Consider the following 22,608-nt stretch of genomic DNA (forward strand, 5'->3'; position numbering starts at 1 on the left):
TTTGCTTTGTGATGAGTGTGTGAGTATGTGAGATAGATAGATAGATAGATGCAGAGAGGGGTCTCACTTGCTCAAATAAGGCATCATCGGGATCTTCTGTGGCACATGTTAATGTAGCATGATGTAGTCCAACTCAACTTTGTGTCGCCACGGGCGGCGCCATACTTTTTCTTTCTAAGGACAAAAGGAAGGAGTTCTGCCGATCAATTAATGGTGATGATGATGTCATAATGAGTTAGCACTGATTTGATGATGTCATAAAAATCGGCACTGATTGATCTATAATAACGAACACAATATATAGAGAGTATTGCAATTTAATGTTTTGAGAGGACTATTTAACTGAAATCGATCGGCGCCAATTGATTGTTGATAAAGAAAAAAAACAAAGTTCATTAGGATTTAACATTTCAATAGAACTATTTAAACATATTGGTCGATAATGATAAAGAAAATATAGAGAATATTGCCATTTAATGATTTGAGATAACATTTAACTGAAGTCGATCGGCACCGATTGGTCGATGATAAAGAAAGTATAAAGAATAGTCAATGGAACTAATGGAACTATTTAACTGAAGGGAACAAAACATCTTATTCGTGGTTCAGTCACAATTTTCAGGTGCTGGGATTAATATTGACATATGAAATAAACATTTTTTTAATGGGGATAGTTGTGCAAGCTAAAGCTGTAGATTGACAGGCAGTGGTGAAAATGAATGAATGGATAATTTTGCAGTCTTCTCCGTATGAACATCTCGTAGTGTACATATGATTCTGATTAAATCCTTTGTCACTACGACTCTCTGTTTTGTCGATCAATCCTTTCATAGCTAGCTACTGTAGTTCCTACACTAATCCAAACATCACAGTTGTATACATCGGACTAATGAACCTGCATGCCTTTATTATTTCACATGGATAAATAAATCTCAATCAACAGTAAATAATCAAATATCAATCAGGTTCCTTATAAGCACACGTTTCTTCTCACTAGCTAGCTACTGCAGCAACATGCAAGCATGTTCTGTACGAACCACTAGCTTTAATTGAGATTATCACACCATGTGTACCCTGCTGGTTTAATTGCAGAAGGATTAGTAGCGTGGCCATGGAAGCATGTGTCATTTTTCCAACCATTATGGAACGAAATTCGTAGCAATAATATGTACAACAGAAAGATTATTAGGGCGATGGGAGTTAGTATCAACCTGCCCATGTGAACCATCACAGTACCACTTAATTGACCTGCTTAATTTGCACTACAAAATTCATTGTTGAGCTTCATACATATTTTTTTTCTTCAAGAATTTTAGTCCTTTAATTTGTGGAGACTATTAGATACGCGAAATTAATTCGACTGCCCTGATTGTTGCAAATATAAACTCATTTCTAGTTTTCTTTGTGGGGGGTTATAGTGGTGATGATCATCAAATGTCAGCACATTTTAAATGATTTAATCAGCATATATTTATATTCACCCTAAGTGGAATAAAGTTTGAAAAGTAATTTCTATTTGGAAAAAAAAAGTTTGACAAGACGGATAGAAAAGCCCAATGAACACTCTATGTTTATCAACTAGATAAACTATGTAGAAATACGAATGTCATAAATTTAATATGGACGACCAATTTCCCGAGATTCGATAGCTTCGAAGACTTCCTTTCCTTTGATTCAATAAGGCAATTTTCCTATCCATTGTTACATCCATCCCCCTTAGCCCATTGATGTGGTCATCCAATTTTCATGTAGAAAACACATCGCAATCACTACAGCGATAACAATGCCTCTGCCCATTACAAACACAAGCATGTGAACAATGTGAGAGTGCATCACTCCTAGCTATATATCCCTCCTTGTGATTGATTCCATGGAAAAACCCATGGCTAGAAGCTATGTACAAAGAGGATTAACCTCCACTTCTTGTGGAGGCAAAGGTGATAACAACCCTTGCCCTCAGTTGCCAAGATTGGCATTCCAAAATGGACATCAGCATGATGGAGCAAAAGCTAGGCTTGAGTTGTGCCATTTATCCTCAAAGTTGGGATCACACGCCACTGAGCTTAGATGGCTTGCTGATGGCTGATATGTCCTTGGTGACATGATCATCAACAGTGACCACGATTTTACATGGATGCTCTCAGCAATGGAATTTGATGTATGGATAAAGGGATGAGTTGCTATCCTCGTGTTAAAGTGGCGTGTGGATCGAATCGAAAAAAGGCGCACGCGCATACGATTGTAGTAATCTAAACTGTCTAATCGAAAAGTTCTTCATCAACAAGTATGGACGTTTTTTCTCCGCAAAAATACAAAGTATGGACGGTTTCTTGAAGGTTTTGAGTTGCAAATTAAAGAAGCCATGGAAAATTCAAGGCATGTGGCATTACTTCCATCCCTGTGTGTAAAATAACTACATGACTCAAATTAATTTCCATGTAATTATCAAGTGCAGAAAGGAACTCACAGCCATATCGTTTGGCATATTGAAGGAAAAAAGCGAAATGACATATTTACAAATGAAAAATAATTTGTAAATAAAATTTTTATATACATGTTCTTAACGATCTAAAAGCAAAAGCTGAAAAATAAACTACGATGGATAAAAAACTCAAAATCAACTTCAAATTCAAGGCGTTAAAAATTTAAATTTTAGTTAATAAACATAAGTATAAGCGAAAAGATCGATTAGGCTGTCAATTTCTTCCTCTAAGCTCATGCACAAATGCAACTTGCCATAAGAAAAACATTATAGAGATGAAGTGATATGATTCTTCTGCGTGGCAACAAATTCGAGTGCGTTCTCCTGATACAGGAACAGAGAAAAAGACTCAGCTTGCCGTATTTTACACACACAATTGGAATGCGTATGTCACGCGCAAAATGGCAGTGAAATCGACAAGGACAGACAGGCGGCCGGTATGCCAAGTAGACAACGACGTCACGTATTCCAGTGTATCTGGACTTCTACATATGCAGTTTCACAGCAAAATAAATCCACACATAGTTCGTTTTCTAGCTGACCATGTTGGAATTTTTATTCGATGCAGAGTATGCCTAGTTTGAAATAGATTATCGACCAGGGGTATTGTAGTGGATTATATATGTACACGATACACGATTATATATATAAATATTTTAATAAACAAACTTAATAAATAGATTAAAAAAGATATAATAAACAATATAGTAGAAGAATTTTTTTTAGAAAATATATGTTAGAGCAGGTCCAACTGCATATATGCACTTCTTCCATATGCTATACGAATTTTTTTTAAAAAAAAGAATCTCAGCCAACTACTAGCCGTCTGATCGGGAATCAGCGCTCGAGGATTTGAACAAAACTGTTTTCGTTTTGGCGAGATGAGCAATTTTGTTCTTATTTTATTACAGAAAGGGGCGAAGAAGAACAACTTATGAGAGTTCGTTTGGAACAAGTTAATCTGCTCATCGTTTCCCCTCGTGCGCCGGCAAAAATAGGCGTGCAAATTACGTGCTTCCTTTCTCTTTGACGATTGACCGGTGAGAAATTAAACTGAATTAAAAAAATATATATGTGGTTTTAATTTCTGTGTGTCTCTTGACCCTGCATGTAGCCAGACTGCAAATATGTATGTAGCCAATGCATCAACTTCAGAATCATTCATGTGCAGAGCACTTGGCATCAATTAATTGCACACATTGATCTTATTCTGCACTCTTGGTTTACAATTTCAGTACTAGAGGGTACAAGCTAGTGGAACAATTTCTGATTATTTGGTCAGTCAAATTTGTTTCATTTTCATAGAAATGTTTCAAAAATTTAGATGCTTCTCGATCTAGTACTAGCACTATTTCTGTAAACATAGATGGGAGCACGCAAGAGCAACAGGACAAGTGAGAAGTCCACAGTTCGAAACAAGTGGACGTGTACCGACCTAAGATTATCATGGCTCCCGATCGATCCGTATATACCGTGCATATTGATATCATCATCTGTTGCCTCCGAATTGCGAGCATGTCAAACTGTCTTTGAGTGTACGTCATGCATCTCAAAACCGGTAGGTACTAATGCAACTCTGCCTTTGACATAATTCAGTCATACTAGCTAGATCATAACGGTTTTCCATTCAAGAAATTAAAGAAAAGAGAGTTACAAATTGGACAACAGCTGTAGTGAAAGTTACACTTGTTCTTGCAGGACTTTCTCTTACCTACAAGTGTTCATAAGTCATCGCCTACAAGTAGAAGAAAGCACAGTGGAGGAAATAAAAAACACAATCTTTGACTAGCGAAGCAGCCTTAGCTTAGCTAAACCAGTAGATCATTTTCAGTGCCATTGCCATGAGCTAATCCTTCCGCCTATCACGGCCGCCATTGCCATTGCCATTCCATCAGCAATTCAGCATGAAGCAGCACACAACTTTGCTACTCTGAAAAAAATGGAAGATTGTACATACTGATAAGTAGTAGTAGCCATTAGGTGAGGATGAAAGAGATGGCAATGCATGTTTGTGTGTGTTGGTGTGCAGTTTTTTCTCTTGTGTGTGCTGCCCATTTCTACACGCACTCCACATGAATGCTGAAAAATTTTGGTCAAATTCAGAGAGAAGATCGAGCTAGGATGAAGATCAATCCATGCGCGCTTGACGGTCAGGTAGGGCACACACTTGTGAAAGTTCAGACCAATTGACAGGTAGATGACCTCTTCTTAGGGGCACTAACTAGCCTAGAAAACAAATTTTGTGAGAATGTACTCTGAAGATTGCAGTGGAAGCGTTGATTGAAGCAACTAGTAGCATTTCTTTACTCGACACATGTCCAGTCCCAGCAACAACACACACCATCTTCAAAGACTAATAAGGCCTACTTTTGTTATGGAAATTTGTTTTTTTTTTATTTAGACTCTGTTTGGCATGGCTACAGATTGAAGATCTCTTAAAGCCACGTATTTCTAGCTCCACATATCAATGGATCTAGAACTATGATTATATTGATAATATTTAAATAGATTATTTTGTTTCTATTTTAGAAGAAATGTAAAACTTTAATCACTTAAATTTACCTTATAAAATCTAAATCCAGCGTGGATCTAAGATCTGGAGCTGTGCTAGATGAGGTCTTGACATCTTTTTCAAAGACTGAATAGGCCTACTTCTGTTATGAATTTTTTTCCTCATTTAAAATCTTTTTAGTGTGACTTGTTTGACACTTTGACTCGATTTAAGAATGTGATGTTGCTGGGAGAGCATATATCTAAAAGAGAAGTACATGTTTTTTCTCCCTCTCATGAAGACAGAGTAAGAAATGAGAGGGAAAGCATGTCCCTACTTTAGCATTCTAGAATCATTATGTCCAAAGCAAAACAGTGTTGATCAAGCACTCAGTTCATATGCCGTGTGGACTCCTAATCTGTATCTGTATACCATTTACGTGGGGATCATCAATGTTCTAGATGATCAACACGTTCAAAAGAAATGATCGGAAGAGAGAAAGATGCAAAGAGTAGTACACAAATATGTTGTGTTTAGTTGACTTGCTTTGAACATTGACTTGGAAACTGAAATACTACGTACGTACTTCAGGAATCAGAATTTGTCTGCAAAAGTTAGTTCTTCTATTTCATGATGGTTTTAGGATAACATCATATCCTTGTCCTTATAAGAAAAAAATAAAATAGATAGAAAATATTTCCATTCCACAGATAAGCAGAGGAAGTTCCTTGTAAGTCAACATTTTTTTTTCTCATTCTTTTGTAATGTTAGTTGGTTTTATCAGTGCTTGCTTAGATAAACTTGGACCCAAATGTCACCTCCCAATTAGTTTTTCATTAAATCACCAGATGAAGCCAAAGCAAGGCCGATGATATATATATATCCAATGAAACATTGTCTGTTGCATAATATTTATGACCTAGATGGAGTTGGGAATCAAACAACAATTAGTGAAAGCTACATGATATCTTCCACACAACCATACTAATTTGAGTTAAAAAGTAAACTAATATGTCCAATTCTTAGTTTAGGACATCACCGTTTTGCACACCTTAATTAATTAATGATAAGCCCCTGGCCAATTATTGGCCAATGCCTAGCTAAAGCCTAACACTAAGGGGCAATTGCTTCACGGATAAACAGTGATGAATGCTAGTGGTGACTAAGGTTATTGTTGCTCTGTCAGGACCACTTATGAACCTTGAAAATGAATTCATAATTTTATGCTTTCAGTAATATATTCTAGCATGTTCTCAGCATGCAAATCATGCTTGTAACAAGAATATCTTCCTTCCCTTGTTATTAAACAAAACCTGAAAGTTGTCATCCATGGATAAGAGAGACCAATTAGTCTTGATTCTTGAACCAATACAAGGGTAACCCCAACCACCTACCAATCTTCAATTCTGCCCCTGAACTTTCTGCACCCAAACAGGGGAGCTACTGGGAGAAAAGGGGACAAGAAGCAAAATGCCATGCAACTACTCAAACCAAAGCTGGTCCTGATGATGATTACCATTGGTAATGATATGTTTACACTGAAAGCATATGTGTTCAAGAGAGCAAACACATCTTTTTAGTAAAAGGTAAAGCCCATTGGCACTCACTGAGTGGGATTCCTGCAACCTTTGCTTCCTTAAGCCAAACACTTGGGCTTGCTTTTCTACCATAAACAATGTGAAATCAGAGGTGAAAAGTTGTAGGCGTTGGAAGGAAGGCCATCCTGGAATCTATTCCTTCCGAGAGGTAGAAAGCAAGAAAAGTTAAACAGTAGTCATTGGTTTCACGCGTCATGTGACCAACCAAATTACATATCATCTGAAAAGATAAACCGGCAAATCATATTGGCTATCATTTTCATTTATAGTTTCATTTTATCGATGCTTGTCATTTGTTCAAGGTCTAATACGTACTTGACCCGTGTAAGTAGTATTAATTCTCTCTGGTGCAGAGAAGCATATATGTTGACTTCAGTTGAGTGTCCTGCTGGTTAGAAATGACCAACTAGGCAACTATTAGCTTTATTATGCTTTAGCAATAATTCCTGAAGTATTATGGCCCATTTCAGTTAAAATAGTTTTTTTTATTCAGTGTGGTATATATTAGCTTTAAAACTTTTGTCATCTCATTGACCACTTTAGTCATGTAGCACTGTGCAGACATCACATATGACAGCAGTGGTGACTGGTGAGGAAAAACTGAGATGCTAGCTAACAGTATTTGCACAGGTCCTACATGATAACAACCAATAGCCTTCAGTTATAAGATGGCATATGTCGTTGCGTGTTGCAAGCTACACCCCTTGGTGTTGGATAAAAAGCACCAAGGGTGTTGCAAGAAAGTGACTAGCACAATTCACGAACCGCTCTAACACATGTCAAGATGGAGATAATCACACGAAGAACCATCAAATGGCATTCAGAAACCACCTGCAGATGTCCAACATCTCATCCATCTACATGATGGATAATTGGATATCATCCATGCTTGCATAATTGGATCCACTTGATGTATATATTATTAAACAAAAACAATTCATGTCAAAAAGATCTTAACAAGGCAGAATCGGCATAGTTTGGCTAATCTGGGACGCTTTTGGGCACCCTTGAAGTGCAGTTTTTTTTGTTGGGCTGGCTATTCTTTTCTTTATGTGTGCTTCGCAGACGAAGAATAGGGCCGGGGGCTCCAGGTTGTGGATCTCGTTCTTGATTGGCCTGGCCCAGGATCGCTGGCAACTGTAGCGATCCAAAGTCTTGACAGGCTGCGCAAAGCATTCCGGCCCATGTGATCGAGTTGGAGGATCAGTTTACATATGGAATAAGTCCACATTGACTCCCTTAACTAGTGACCGAATCTGATTCGTATCATTGATGCGTAATACCGGATATCTCGACCCCCAACTATTAAAACCGGTACAATTTGACTTCCTTAACGGTTTTGAAGGGTGGTTTCACTAATGTGGCATCTACGTGGTAGTGTTAACCTGGTCTGTGGTATTGGCAGGACGCTTAGGTGGCATTAGAATTAAGAACATATATGTGAGTCCCATTTGTCATTCACACAACAAAAAAAAAAAATTGTGGAGCTCTTTGACATGCGAGGCCCACAACGTCATCCCCTCTGTATCTTTCTTCCTCCTTTCTCTCTCTCTGTTTCTTTTACTCTCCACTTCGGTAGTCTCCATAAGCGGCGGGATCTGGAGCGATGGCGGTGGTGGTGGATCAGTTAATTAATTAATAACTTATTATAATCGTGATTTCATATCAACTAATTATTTGATAATCCGGGGCTATTAATTATGGCATAAATCATATGGGGGTGATCGAGTTGGAGGATCAGTTTACATCTCTCTGGGCGGGTAGCTATTTAAGAAGTTGAGGACAGGGGCGTGGTGTACTGGTGTGCAGGCAAGGCAGGCTGCATCTCATGGGTGATCTGGCAGGTCCTGAGTTCTTAGAGGCCCAGTGCAAAACTAAACACATGGGCCCTTAATATACAACGTAAAAATAGTCAATAAATATTACCCCTTAAATTGCATAACAACAATATTTACATAAAAACATCATACATATTACCTTAAAACTTTCTTCAGACATTTCTATGTGAAATCATTGATGATGGTGCTAATATCAATTTCATCCAATAATTTTTTTAATGCACAAAATTGCCAAACCATTTAGTCTTTCTGTTAACAACCAAATTTGGTAATTCAAGTATCGGAGATGGAGATAGAACCGAAGCGGAATCCAAGATAGAGATCGTTCCGGAAACAGAGCGAGAATCGGCTAAAGTCCAAATCGGCTGCGATCAGGATCGGCAGAGTTCGAGTCGGACTAGGTAGCCGATTGAGCCGATTCCGATGATGTGACTCGGTATTCGTTGTCGGGTTGAGTTAATGTGCTTCATATGGATTGCCACGCACGGATTGAGTCCTGAGAAGGCAATTGTATCTATTAATTAGGATATTTTATGTAATTTTCTTAGAGATAAGTTTGGGCAAAGACTTATGGTATTTTAGAATTTGTTAGAGGTAAGAGTCGTGTCCGACAAGGACATGTTTTGTATCTCGGGTATAAATATGACCCGAACCCATGTAATCAAATAACACACGTTCAATACAATCTCGGCGCATCGCCACCCTTTTTACTTTCGTTTACTTTCGACGAGTTCTTGCTTTCGGATTGAGCTGCATCGGTTTCGATCTTCAACTAGAGGTAAAACTTGTTATGGCGGCTTGCGTTCTCAGGATTAATGCTTCCATCTTTATGATACTCTAATCTTGTTTATGTAATTCGTCAAGTTATCATATATCTTATATAATCTTAGATAATATTGTTATTTAACCTTCATTCGGCTAATATCTATCGTTGGAAGGCAGCCGATCAGGTTAAATATCAATGTTGACTCAGATTATATAGGATATCTACCACCCTATGAAACATCCAACGACTTGATTGTCTAGATATTGTCCTTCTTTTCATACTTATAGCTGCATCAATTGAGTTTGACCTTATAAGTCGTGATTGGAATCTCAATCCCTAGCCTGTTTTTGGTTGCCGATTAGGGTAATATCGGGGTTTCAGCCGATCTTACCTGATTTAACTACTTTATATTTTATATGCTTGATTGACATGTTAAATCCGCCATTTATGTTAAGATCTTGTTGCATTTAGGTATATTAAGCTTTCTGTTTGATATATTTTGTTTGCTTTAATATCTTAATATAGAGTGGTACCGGAGTATTAGCCGATACGTGCTAGATCTATCTGATCGGCTATGCTATGAATGCTTATAATCTCCTTGTTAATATATATTTCAATCTAAGTGATTTATACTATCTCGGCACGGCGACCGATCTATCCCAATCACTTGATTTAAGTATATATTGACATAAGGATTATATACCATTAATACCTACAGCCGATCGAATAGATTTAGTTCTTTCTTACTTATTCATGACTGTCGATCGACTTAAATATGACATCAGCTCAAAGATAAATGACACGTCATCGGCGACTGGCCGATCGGCTATCGTTTATAGATTTAACCGCTATTTTTCTGTCTTTATTTCTTGTTGATTGCAGGATCAAATCAACTGGCACGCTCACGAACCTAAAGGCAAGATTTTTTTGGACCTGCACCAAAGCTAAGCAGATCTTTCAGGCCTCGTGTTTTTCGCATCAACACTTTCTTCGACATTTTAGATCTCAATAGTTTCTTTAATAATTTTGACTTCAAAAAGCTTCTTTCAAAATATGCCACAGTGACGGGTACTAGAAAGAAAAACATTACTTATGGAGATACTCATATAAATTACACCATAAAACTACAAATTCAAATTTAAAGTCTTACCAATTAAATATTCACAGACGTCCGGATGCGCACGACTCATCACACACTAGCACGTCTCCAAGCTCAATCCCTCTGAACTCAGATCTTTTAAACAACTAAAAAAATAAGAGACAGACACAAAGTCAGTAAGTCACAAACCTATTAACCTAACATGGAACATAGTAGTGCATGTATATATACGTCTGTTCATCAGTACATGGCATGATGGCAATAGGCCAACAACCAACAGATAAAATCATAGAATTAAAACAAATCTCAATTGGCGATGGCGACGGTGTTGCTGGCATGCTGCTGCTCACCTGATTACTTCGCATCATCAACACCTCTTGAGACTTTTAGTTTTGATCGTTAGGCTGAGGTGCGCAGTTTAGCAAATCAGCAGTTGCAGCTGTCTTCAGGCTTGCAGCAGCAGCCAACGGCGGCGCCGGGGCGGTCGACGGCAACTCGGCAGGCGGCAAGGCACTGAGAGGCTTTGCAGTAGGAATTGGGCGTTTCTGTTCGCATCATCTCATCGCATGGCTTTGTTGCAGAAGAGAGGCTTTGCAGGCTCCCTGGGTTGGGGCCCCTACGATTTGGGGGCCCAGTTCGACCGCACTGCTCGACCCCCTCCAGGGCCGGCCCTCATCTTCTTCTTCTTCATGTTGCACCGTGGATCCGGAGCGGACGGGAAGACGAGACTACGTACCGGCAAGAAGCCGTCCTCCAGCTCAGGCGAGGTCGTCAGGTGGAGGTGCCTCTTGGTCTTGGCCGGCGTGGCAGCTGGGCCGGTGAGCCGTTGGACGGCCGCCCAGAATTCGCCGTGCATGGACGACGACTGGGAAATCTTGGTTCTGGCGTCGTAGATCAACACCGGCTGCTCCTGCTCCTCGTTGATGCTCCACGGACACCTGCGGATCTCTGCCGCGTCCATGATGGAATAATATCTGTACAAAATGTAAGAGAAATTTTATAATCCATACGAAAGTACATGAAGATACTAAGATTTTACACTTAAAAATTTGGTATATCAAGGTACTAGTATCCGGAGGTACCAAATTTTATACTAGAAAATATATAACTTCCTGGTACCTTCTCAAGAATGGAAAAAAATTATCTTAGCTATAAAATGAGACGGTTTTTGCTATAAATCTGTCTACAATTTTTTTCTTTGAAATCACGTGGATGTGTGGTTCCAAAAGAAATACCCGCCTGGAAAAAATGGAAGGGTCTCATCTGCGAAAATGGTTTTACTAATAGTGATATATATAACTTAGGTCTCATATAAAATAAAATAAGATAAAATAATGTTTTCTTCTTCTAATTAGCTTTTCCTTTTATTTACATGAGACTTATAAACTACTCCTTATACTCCGTATATGCTAGTTATAGTTACTATGCCAAGAGCCCATGCATTGCAACGAAGACAAATTGAATTGACCGAATTTAAAATATTATCTATATATGCGTGTATGAAAATTTGGACTTTGCTCTTTGGACGTATATATGTGCATATCTAAATATCTAATGAAATTTTACTACATGTCTTTATGTTTTGAGCCAACGAGAGTAATGATAAGAAGTGGTGTTCTGGTCGGAGGATCGTAGGAGGGTAAGCGCTGCCACAATACAACGTGATGATTTTATTGTTTAATGAAATATCCATTTTTCTAAAAAAAAAAAGGGTGTTGGTCCTAATAAATTGGCAATGCTGAATTCTTAGTGCGACAAATTCATACCTTCTGTCAACAAATTTATGTGCTTCTTCGTCATGCTCGTTTTGTAGAACTGCAGATTTCTCACTTAAGTCTTCTTTCACAAAATGCTCCTGTTTCATTGGAGTCCTACATTCTTCCTCTCGTGTCCCGACACAGTCATTATCCTTATCATGAAAGGTCCAATCCACACACCGTATGTTGACGCTAGGACGTCCTGGATGCATCATAAAGGCGTTAGTCAAAGCTGACTCTGCAAATCTTCTACAATGATCATGAGCAGTACAGGCGACCCTAATTTTTGCAGAGATCTCTTCAAGTCCAGAAAGATGTTCAATGCCAACAGGGATAATATCATGCTGATCTGCTATATGGACATCAAAACCTAGCTTGAGCTTCCTTAGACTAGGCATTGTACCCATCTCAAATTTCATCCATGCTACACTGCATATAAACTCGAAGTATTTGAGGATTGAGAACCCTGCATTGTCAAAGACAATCCTTTCTGCAGGCTTTGTATGGACATAAAGTGACAAAACAGTGAGTTCCGGTAATACTCCTAGAACATCAATGTTATTGCTTGTTACTTCCCTTATCCCAATCTTCAAAATGCAGAGATTTCCAAGCTGCCCAATCCAATTTGGGAGGTTAGAAAAGATGCAAACACATGGTAACAACTCAAACCTCTGAAGAAGGGCTGGTGGGGAGGACACACTGCTCCAGCCATCAACATTGATCCTCGTCTTTGTATCCCTGTCAATATGTAGATTATCTGGACAGGAAGAGCCAGGAGGCGATAAAGTTATAGATGTGAGATTACGGAGTTTCCCCAGAATGAATCCAAGATATTTCATATTATCCTTCAGATTGTCAGAATGTATTTCAGAATAGGTGAGCTGCAAATCCCGGAGATTGCTCAGCTCACCAAGGCTCCATAGATTCTCCGCTGAGTTACAGCTGAGATCAAAATATCCAATTGTACGAAGCGATGTCATGTGGACAATTCCACTGGGCAGGTTTGTCTTAGCAGGAAGAGTAAGATGCAGCAAACCTGGCAAATAAATGTCTGTTGGAACTTCACTTATTGTCCCATCTATTTTCAGTGTCTCCAAATATTGTAGACCTTGCATCTGGGTTGGCAGTTTTATGGTGACATTAGAGGTGACCTTCAAATATCTCAGTCGAACAAGTTCTGAAATTTTAGTGAGATCAAAAATGCCGATGCTATCCTCATCACCCAAAATATGTAGAACTAGAACTTTAATAAGTCGAAACTCCATAACGAAAGGCATATACTTCAAGACCCCGAAGAAGGCAACTGTCCGAACTTGGGACAATCTCATATTGGTAGGCGGAGTTGCATCTTCTACGTTACTAAAGTGGATAGATAATCGTCGAACCTTGTCAGCAAATCTTATAGTTGCCTGTGAATGGTCTATTGCAATAATAAAATTTTCTTCTATTGACTTGTATGTAACGAAATTGAGTACCATATGGTGTACTACACAGGACAAAACCTCACCACTGTCATCGATATGTACAGGCTGGATGATTTTTCTGCCCACAAGCTCATCAAAATAGGCACTTGAAATTTCTTCCTTGTCATGCCCTTCAGTTGCACAGATAAAACCTTCAGCTATCCATTGACTCACTAAATCATCTTTCCAAATTATGTGATCTTCTTGATACATACTAAGATACAACATGCATACCTTCAAATGCTGAGGAAGATTGTTGTAACAAATGTTCAGTAGTTGTTTCATCCCTTCCAAAGTAGGATTTGCCATCAAACCGTAACCTAAGGATTTGTTTATATAATCCCATTGTTCTTGTTTCTCAAGCTGGCTTGCTAAAAGACTAGCAACAGTGACAATAGCTAGCGGCAAACCACCACATTTCCTTACAATATCATATAATGTTTCACTGACTTCTGGAGGACACTTAGAATGAGAGCCAAAGATTATACTGAAAAATAGTTTTCTTGAGTCACCCTCACCAAAAGGTTTCATCTTGAAAATAAATTTCAAGTCATAACTACAAGATTGCAAAGCTAGATCCTCAATTTCTGTTGTGGTTAGTATTCTGCTGGAACTATTACCATCCGGCAAAGCGCACTTAATAACATCCCATGTGGATGTAGCCCATAAACCATCAATTATGATCAAGTACCTGCGATTAAGGGGAGAATTTTTAACATAGCTAAATGGAAGCTTCACTTGTTGTTAGTATTCTGCTAGAATTTGCATGATGAAATCGTAAACATTAGGTGTAAGACGGATTTTTCTCTCGATTTTGTACACTATGCAACTTATAACAGCCATCTTGGGGCTAAAAATGATTAGAAGACATGGCTTGATGCCTTGATCCAATAAAAAGACTACTATAATCCATAGATTGGGCCTATTTGTGTGTGTGTGTGTGTGTGTGTTGGGGAGGAGGGGGGGGGATGAGGTTGAACAAGCATATAAGATTACAAATCAGGCACCTGGCCCTTAGGCCCTATTTTGCAAATGAAATATAAGAGGTAGGATTAGAATAGGAAATGAGTGGATTGTTAAGATAAAATAAGGTGACAGGAATGGATGGCTACCATTAAACCTTACCCTTTGATGGGTGGGATATATTTTCCCAATCTCATTTGCTAAATGAGCCCTAATTGTGGCTAAGGCTGATATCAGGGATAGCAAGCAACAGACACACCCTGCTATTGTTATGCTATACATTACATATAATTTAGTAGTATAGACTTCAGAGGAGCTGGTATCTGTCTTTCTTATCTATCTGCCACTTCAATGAAATATTGAACCCATGCATTCAATCCTTGACTAAAAATTTGTATTTATACTTATGAAGATAATATTAGTATCAGTACAACAGTCAAATGCACCGATTAACAATTAGTAGCAGACACAAACAAAAACAAGGAAATAGTCAGTTTCACACCCCGAAAACATTGTACGTACCTCTTATCTTGCAGATGTGTCCTGATACTGGAAATTAGGCTATGCACCTTCCAATTGTCAGGTGACTGGTGCGGCTGAACCTGTGAGAGGATATTGATGAGAAGCCTCCTCATATCAGTCTTCTGAGATGTCTGCACAAATGCCCGGCATTCGAACTGCCGCTGAAGCTTGCAGTACAGCTTGTTGGCGAGCGTAGTCTTGCCAACTCCTCCAACTCCCACGATGGACACCACCTTGAGCTTCTCCTCTCCGCACACATCGAGCAAGTTTTCAAGCTTGTTCACCGCAGCGTCGATGCCAACAAGACCCGCAGACTCCATGAACCGCATGGGTTGCCTAGATGAGGTAGAAGATACATCACCTCTAGTGGTAGTAGAAGTAGTGGTGATACCAGGGGGTATGTTTTTGAGCTTGTTCAGGATGGCTTCCATATCGGGGTGGATGTGACACACTTTGTTGGCATGCTCCCTGAACTGCTCGAGAGAAGCAGTCGGGATACTAGCGAGCAAGTTTTTGAGCTTGTTCAGGTCATTCAGGGCAGCTTCCATACCATCGGCGTCTATACCGACAGAACGGATGTTGTCGGTGTGCTCTCTGAAATGCGTGGGATGCCAAGGTGTTGCAGAGCATGCATCTCCTCCAGTAGTAGAAGCAATGGTGATGCCACCAAGGTTGTTGTACATGGTGTGGCGTTGAAGCGCCTCCTGGGCGCGCAGGCTGAATTCTCTGATCTTGTTGGCCATCCACAACCGCTGCTTAAGTTTCCAGGGAACCCAAGGGATCATCTTTCCATGCCGCTGATTGAACTTACGGCGACGAATATTAGGTCCAGTACGTGACCGGGTGGCAGTGGTGGCATGCTCATACTGGTCGATGCAATCCTCGATGTCATAAGAGAGCTCACGTACCTCCTTCATCCAGCACCTGACCACCATGGCATGGTTCTCCAGCTTTGGCTCGCTACAGTGACCATGGAGGATGGAGATTATTTCCTCAAGATCTTGCTTGATGAGAGGTATCTCCTCCTCTGCCCCCTTGGGCAGCATGCTGCCATGACGAAGCAGGAGCCGGTCGAGCCTTCCTGGGAGGTTGAACATGGAGCCCTCCATTGATATCTTCTCTGTAAACAAATCAAGTGCATGTTACAGATTTGCATGGCATGGGGCATTAAATGACTGCAAACAAAGAGCTGAAAAAGAAGCAAATAATACAATGGAATCACTAAAACAGAGAAGAGAGGGATTACTGAACCTACAAGCTGAAGGCATCAGATGATCAGAGTAGCATGAGCGAGCTCTCCAAGCGGTCGGACTTGGGAGAGAGTTCTTCCATTTTGCTTCATTCCTAGCTTCCAAATCCAATGCTTTCCTCTCCTTGAGGATTAGCTTTCGGTTTGCAGCCAACAGTGGTCGTCTGGTCAATTCAGCCATTCAACAATATTTTCTTCAGAATAAATGATCGATTGGCCATTGTATGGTGTAGCTGTTGGACACTTCAATAATCACTACTTGACAAGCACTGAAGCACCTTTCAAGATATATGCTTTACACACCAATCCTCAAGTATCCCTGAAATTGAGAATTACATATCAATGCTCAAACTTCACATTATTTACATTTGTCTCAAAATGTAGATTCATCTGTCAGAGTTTCACAATTTACACACACTGCCCCATATTATGTTTTGCACATTTTATGATTTACAAATGCATGATATGCTGGACTATCGACAAAAAAAATCCATCTTAAATAACTAAAAACCTGAATGCCAAAGAGAGCAAAACGATTAGTAAACAGGCTTTTACACTAAAAGTAAAGGGATTAGTAGACAAGCTTTTGCACACACTAAAACAAATCCTTTCTCACTAAAAGCGCGCTTATTTTGTACTGAAATGTGAAATATGTCCTGTATTATGAACAAGATTCTTAAGTACTTTTTCGATATAAAGTTACTGATCTGATTATCTGAATATTTAAAATGGCATTTAATGATCAGCAGTATGTGTAAAAAACACATACTTGTCAACAAAGATATTGTAATATGATTTTTCACTCAGTTGGGGGTATCCACGCATATACACATATGCATGGTGGGCTGTTGACTTGCTGAAGACTTAGAGGTTGCATGCTTGCAGCTGCTGCTGCTCCTCCCTCTAGCAGTCTGTCTGATCGACGAAAGTATCTCTGCATCTCTTGTGTGAGCCAGGTTGCATGCGAGCAACAAAACACGCCCATACTTGTCCATGGAGTCCGCTGCGGCGAGTGCTTTCTGGGAGGCCATCATGGGGAAGCTGTTCATGGTGCTGGAGAACCAGTACAACAAGCACAAGGCCCTCGAGCAAGAAATCAGCTCCCTCCAGCAAGAGTTCCGCATGATTGCCGCCGTCATGGACGACCAGCTCCTTTCTATGGGCAGGAGCGAAGCACGCACATCTGTTGCACAGCTGCACAACGAGGAGATGCTCGATCTTGAGCATGACATTGAGGACTGCGTCGACCGTTTCATGCACCTCCTCACCTGCAAGCACCATCGCGGTGGGGTGCGCCAGATGGCACACGAGGTCAAGAAGGTAAAGATCCGCTCGAGCTTCAGAGAAGAGATCCAGAAGCTCAGGAGGCGCCTCAGTGAGGTGCGCCAGCGAGTCGTCAACATCAATTCACCTATTGCCTGTCAATCAGCCGGGTCATCGTCCTCGACTCCGTATCGTGCTGCGCACAGTCTGGTGGGCATTAGGCAGCCCATGGAGGAGCTCCTCTCGCTGCTAGATGAAGTGGAGGGCGAGCCAAAGCAGTTGAGGGTGATCTCCATCGTGGGGTTCAGTGGCTTGGGGAAGACCACCCTCGCCAAGGCGGTCTACGATGGCCCTCATGCAAAGGATAAATTCTGCCTCCGTGCGTGGATCACCGCTGATGGCTCACCGGAAACGAGCAATTGGATGAGGGAGATCCTGCGCGATGTACTCCAGCAAGTGCGTCCCGGCGATGCCATGGATGTCGATGGACAGCATCTTGAAGCCTCGCTCAAGGAGTACCTCAAGGACAAGAGGTGAACCTCACCGTTAGGCGCTTTTATTTTTATTTCCTTTACAATAACATTTTTCATTTTTAAGTACACCAATAACTCTTCACGTGGAATGTTCTTGGTTCAATTAGCTAATTTAATTATCTAAAAGATTGTTCACTAATGACCATTGCATATGAAAATTTATTTTTACTTAACCTTTTCACCTTGTTTTTCAATTTGACCCTCTTAATATTCCTCCTCAATTCTCAATTTGGTTATTAGGTATTTAATTATCATCGATGACATCAGGATGGATCAATGGAGGATCATAAGTTCAGCCTTTGAAAATAATGGTACAGGCAGCAGGATATTACTTACCACAACTATTCAGTCAGTAGCTAATAGGTGCAGCCATGGCAATGGTTATGTGTAACAAATGAACACACTTGGTAAAGAAGACTCTGAGGAACTAGCTTTTTCAGTGCTTAGATCACCTGAGTTGGAGAACCATTCAGAATCATTACTAGGGAAATGTGATGGTCTTCCTCTTGCTCTGGTCAGTGTCTCTGATTATCTGAAGAGCTCAACTGAGGCAACGGGAGAGTTGTGTGCAAAGCTATGCCGTGATCTGGGTTCTCATCTGACAGGAAACCATGGCCATGACAACTTTTCAGAACTCAGGAAGGTGCTTCTTGGCAACTATGACAGTTTTTCCGGCTCTGCTCTGAGTTGCTTGCTGTATCTTGGTATATTCCCAAACAATCATCCTCAGGAAGAAAGTTCTAATCCGGCGGTGGTTAGCTGAAGGATACGCAAGAAGTGATGACCCTTGGCGCAGCGAAGAGGACACTGCAGATGACAATTTCAGTAACCTTATTGACCAGAATATCATTCAGCCAGTTGACACAAGAAACAATTCTGAAGTGAAGACGTGCAAAACTCATGGAATTATGCATGAATTTTTGCTGAACAGGTCCTTGGCCAAGAGATTCATCACGACATCACCGCATGATCCAAGAGTTGGAATCAATACTACCAATTCACGCCACCTTTCTGTTGATGCTGCTAAACAGACAAAATGCATGGCATCTGACGAGGAATTATCTCGAGTCCGATCTCTGACAATCTTTGGGGATGCAGGTGATGCAATTTCTTATCTTCACAAGTGCAATCTGATACGAGTCTTGGATCTACAAGAATGCAGTGATTTGAACGATAATCATCTGAAACGCATATGTGTACTGTCACCGTGGCATCTGAAATACCTGAACCTTGGGGACAATATCAGTGAGCTTCCAAGGAGTATTGAAGGGCTGCATTGTTTAGAGACACTGGATTTAAGGGAAACAGAGATAAAGTTTTTGCCCATTGAAGGTATCATGCTGCCCCACTTAGCTCACTTGTTTGGAAAGTTTATGCTTCACAAAGATGATCTGAACAATGTGAAGAAGATAAGTAAACTATTAAAATTGTTTTCATCAAATAAAAGCAACTTGCAAACTTTAGCAGGATTTATCACTGACGGGAGGAAAGGATTTCTTCAACTTATTGGTCATATGAAAAAACTGAGGAAGGTTAAGATATGGTGCAGGCATGTTGAAGGTAGCAGTAATTACATTGCTGATCTTTCAAAGGCCATTCAGGAATTTACCAAGGCTCCCATTGACATGGACAGAGTCTGTTCTCTCTCAATTGATTCCGAAGAATACTGTGAAAAATTCCTAAGTTCACTTGATTTGGAGCCATGCTCTGAATATTCGAAATACCATCTAAGTTCACTAAAGATACATGGCAAGTTACTCCGGTTGCCTCCATTTTTTACTTCTTTGTCAGGTCTCGTTGATCTGTGTATTACACCAGCTACTCTGACACAAGATCATCTATCAGCACTGATAAATCTGAACAGACTGCTGTACCTCAAACTGATTGCTGACAAGCTCGAGAATTTAGAGATAAAACATGAAGCACTACTGAGCCTGAGACGCCTGTGCTTTGTGGTGAAAAGTGTGGCGTTAGCGCAGCCAAAAATCGAGCAAGGAGCTCTACCAAACCTTGTTTCACTTCAGCTGCTCTGTCAAGGACTAGTTGGTCTTTCCGGCATCGAGATCAGACACCTGAAAAATCTCAAGGAAGTTACGATTGACTCTGGAGTGACTGCGCAAACAAGGCAAGATTGGGAACAAGCTGCAAAGAACCACCCTAACAGGCCTAGAGTTTTGTTGCTCGGAAAGGTTGATCCAGTGGAAAGCGAGGAACCGGGAAGACCCTGTGCCATAAGGGGGAGGGGGAAAAGTTCTATAGGCCAAGAAAGTTCAGAAGATGGTTCAGATTCTAGCCTTAAGAGGATGAGACTTGCAGAGCCTTCTTCTTCTTCGCAGCTTCAGGTGACCGGCCATCAGCATCCGGTGGTGGTAGCAGCCACCGAAGCAGCATCCCAGCCTTCCATGGCAAATCTCTAGCACATTTATACAACTTAAGCAGACAGGCTGCAATAAAGACTGTAATATTGACCTTTTGCAGAGTTAAATGTATCCTATATATCGGGATACCCAAATTATGAACCGAGTTTCGTGTAAAAAACATGGGTTAATGTCTGAAATTTCTGCTTTTCTTACTGAAACAAAAACTGAATGTAGTTGAAGTTCAACTTTAAGGACTACTAGTAGTTCTTCTTACGAAGAATGTAAAACACGCATGATGACTTAATCAGTGTGCCCTCGTCGATCAAAACAAAGTCCCCCAAGTTGTAAATTCTGACGGAGCTTCCTTCTCATCTCATCTCACCAGAATAATGCAACAAATCAATAGGACAACACCGCTATTCAGATCCTGTGTGGAGGACTCACCGAATCCGGCGGCCGGCCGGCCGCGATGCAGACGAGGGCTCCCTCCGCCCCATCCGCCCATCGAGGATCGACCAGATGGACGGACGGAGGAAGAAGAATGGACGGGCGCAGAAGAACAAGATGGAGCTCCCCCCCTCGTACTCGCAGGTAGCGTGCCTCCATTGCCGTGGGAATTGGGACGCGGCGGTGCGCGCCGCCGCTCTTCCCCTCCCTATCCCCTCGTCGTCGTCGGGCTCCAGGTTGTCGATCTTAGGGGACCTAAAGTGAACTTAATCTCGATCTTACTACCTCTCGTTCTAGATGGACCGAGCCCAGGATCGGTTGCAATTGTAGCGATCGGGAAAAGTACACGCAAGGTCTCTCAACTTGTCAGTGAGATACAAAATCGTCCCCGAACCGTAAAATCGGACATCCGGCGTCCCCCAACTTACAAAACCGGTCACAAAAGGTCCCTTGGCGGTTTTGACCCCGGTTTTGTCCCACGTGGCGGCTGACTCAGCGTGGGACCCACATGGGCCCCACAGGTCATGGAGACCACGTCAGCACCGTCTCTCTTTTTCTCCTCTCTCTCTCCTTCCTTCCTCTCGCTCTCTGCTCTCGCACAGGCGGCGGCGCGCGCGGCCGGAGGGTGGTGCGGCCGGCGACGGCGGCTCCCCGGTGGCGACGCGCGGGCTCAGGGCGGCGCGAGCTCGCCGGCCTCCTCGTCCCCCTCGTGCGGTCGGTGATGGCGGACGAGCGACGAGAAGCAGGCGGTGCGACGCCCCCGCCGCGTACAGTGGCGCGGTGACCGTGGCCACCATCGCCTATCAGAGGAGACCTCCGCCCGCGCCCGGAGCCGCCGACGACGATGAGGCCGAGCGGCGCGGAGTCGTCGGCGCCGCCGCTCCCCATCCGCAGCCGCGCTCGCCTGCCGCCGCCGAGCTTGCTGTCCCGTGTCTCCGCCGCCGCGTCACCGCCCAGCACGAACCTCACGCTCGCGCTCGCGTTCGCCGGGTGGGGAGCCGGCCGGTCGATATCCTCTCCGCCGCTCCTTCCCCGTCGGCCGCGCCGCCCGGAGATCCTTGGCGTCAAGGCGCCCGCGGCGAAGATGGCCTCCCGCTCCCGCTGCCGCTGCCGCCGCGGCTCCTTGCTGGCTGCAAGACGACGACGGATGATGCGACGGCGCGGCGCCGTCGAATCCTCTGAGCAGCTTGTCGATTCCTTCACGCACCGCAGCGTGGTGTGGAACGCGACGGCGTCCGGGACAAGCCGCAGGATCTCGTCGGCCACGCGGACGCCGTTGAGGCTGCGCACCGTGGCGAGGTCAAGGCCGCGCCCGTCGCCGCCGCCTTGCTCCCCTGCTCCCGCGTCGTCGCCGCCGACACCTTGCTCCCCTGGTCGCACGGCCACCGCGCCTACAACCTCCTGGACGACGGCCACGACACCGTCCAGGCCAACGTCGAGCTCAGCCTCGCTGTCGACTCCCGCGAGTACGGCATCGGCGCCCAGGTAGCAAAGTTCGTCGGGCTCAAGGGCTACGGGCTCGCCGTCGTCGGCAGGGTTCCGGGCTCCCCGCGCCTCCGCCATGCTTCCCCACTACGGCCGCCGCCGCCGCCGTTGCCGTCGTGGCGCCGCCCTCCTCCTCTCCTGCTCGCCCCGGCTAGCTTTGTAGATAAGTGAGAGAGAGAGATGAGGAAGGGAGAGGAAGGGAAAGAGAAGAGAGAGAGAGGAGGCTGACGTGGTCTCCATGACATGTGGGGCCCACGTGGGTCCCACATGGGTCCCACGCTGAGTCAGCCGC

The 22,608-nt window shown here is 42.6% G+C and overlaps 1 protein-coding gene and 1 pseudogene across 4 annotated transcripts; one reads left to right on the top strand and one right to left on the bottom strand.

Annotated features, from left to right (window-relative positions):
* Positions 1-9,906: 9,906 nt before the first annotated feature.
* LOC127754517 (disease resistance protein RGA5-like) lies at positions 9,907-21,103 on the bottom strand. 4 transcript variants are annotated; one of them, XR_008012870.1, is made up of 6 exons: positions 20,829-21,103; positions 16,235-16,547; positions 14,980-16,099; positions 12,041-14,185; positions 10,625-11,248; positions 9,907-10,420 (listed from the first exon to the last, which is right to left on the bottom strand). XR_008012870.1 is itself a non-coding variant. In XM_052280079.1 (5 exons), the coding sequence occupies exons 3-5, from the start codon at positions 16,086-16,088 to the stop codon at positions 10,891-10,893; spliced, it is 3,612 nt and encodes a 1,203-aa protein (XP_052136039.1). In that variant the 5' UTR covers positions 16,089-16,099; positions 16,235-16,547; positions 20,829-21,103; the 3' UTR covers positions 9,907-10,890. The 4 variants fall into 4 exon arrangements, 1 of the variants encoding a protein (XP_052136039.1); XR_008012872.1 differs by having other exon boundaries at positions 16,231-16,547; XR_008012871.1 differs by lacking the exon at positions 20,829-21,103 and adding an exon at positions 18,361-18,756.
* On the top strand, positions 17,180-20,815 carry LOC127754524 (disease resistance protein RGA4-like; annotated as a pseudogene).
* Positions 21,104-22,608: the final 1,505 nt, after the last annotated feature.

Source organism: Oryza glaberrima, chromosome 11 (assembly GCF_000147395.1).
Source record: "Oryza glaberrima chromosome 11, OglaRS2, whole genome shotgun sequence".
Classification (NCBI taxonomy): Eukaryota; Viridiplantae; Streptophyta; class Magnoliopsida; order Poales; family Poaceae; genus Oryza; species Oryza glaberrima.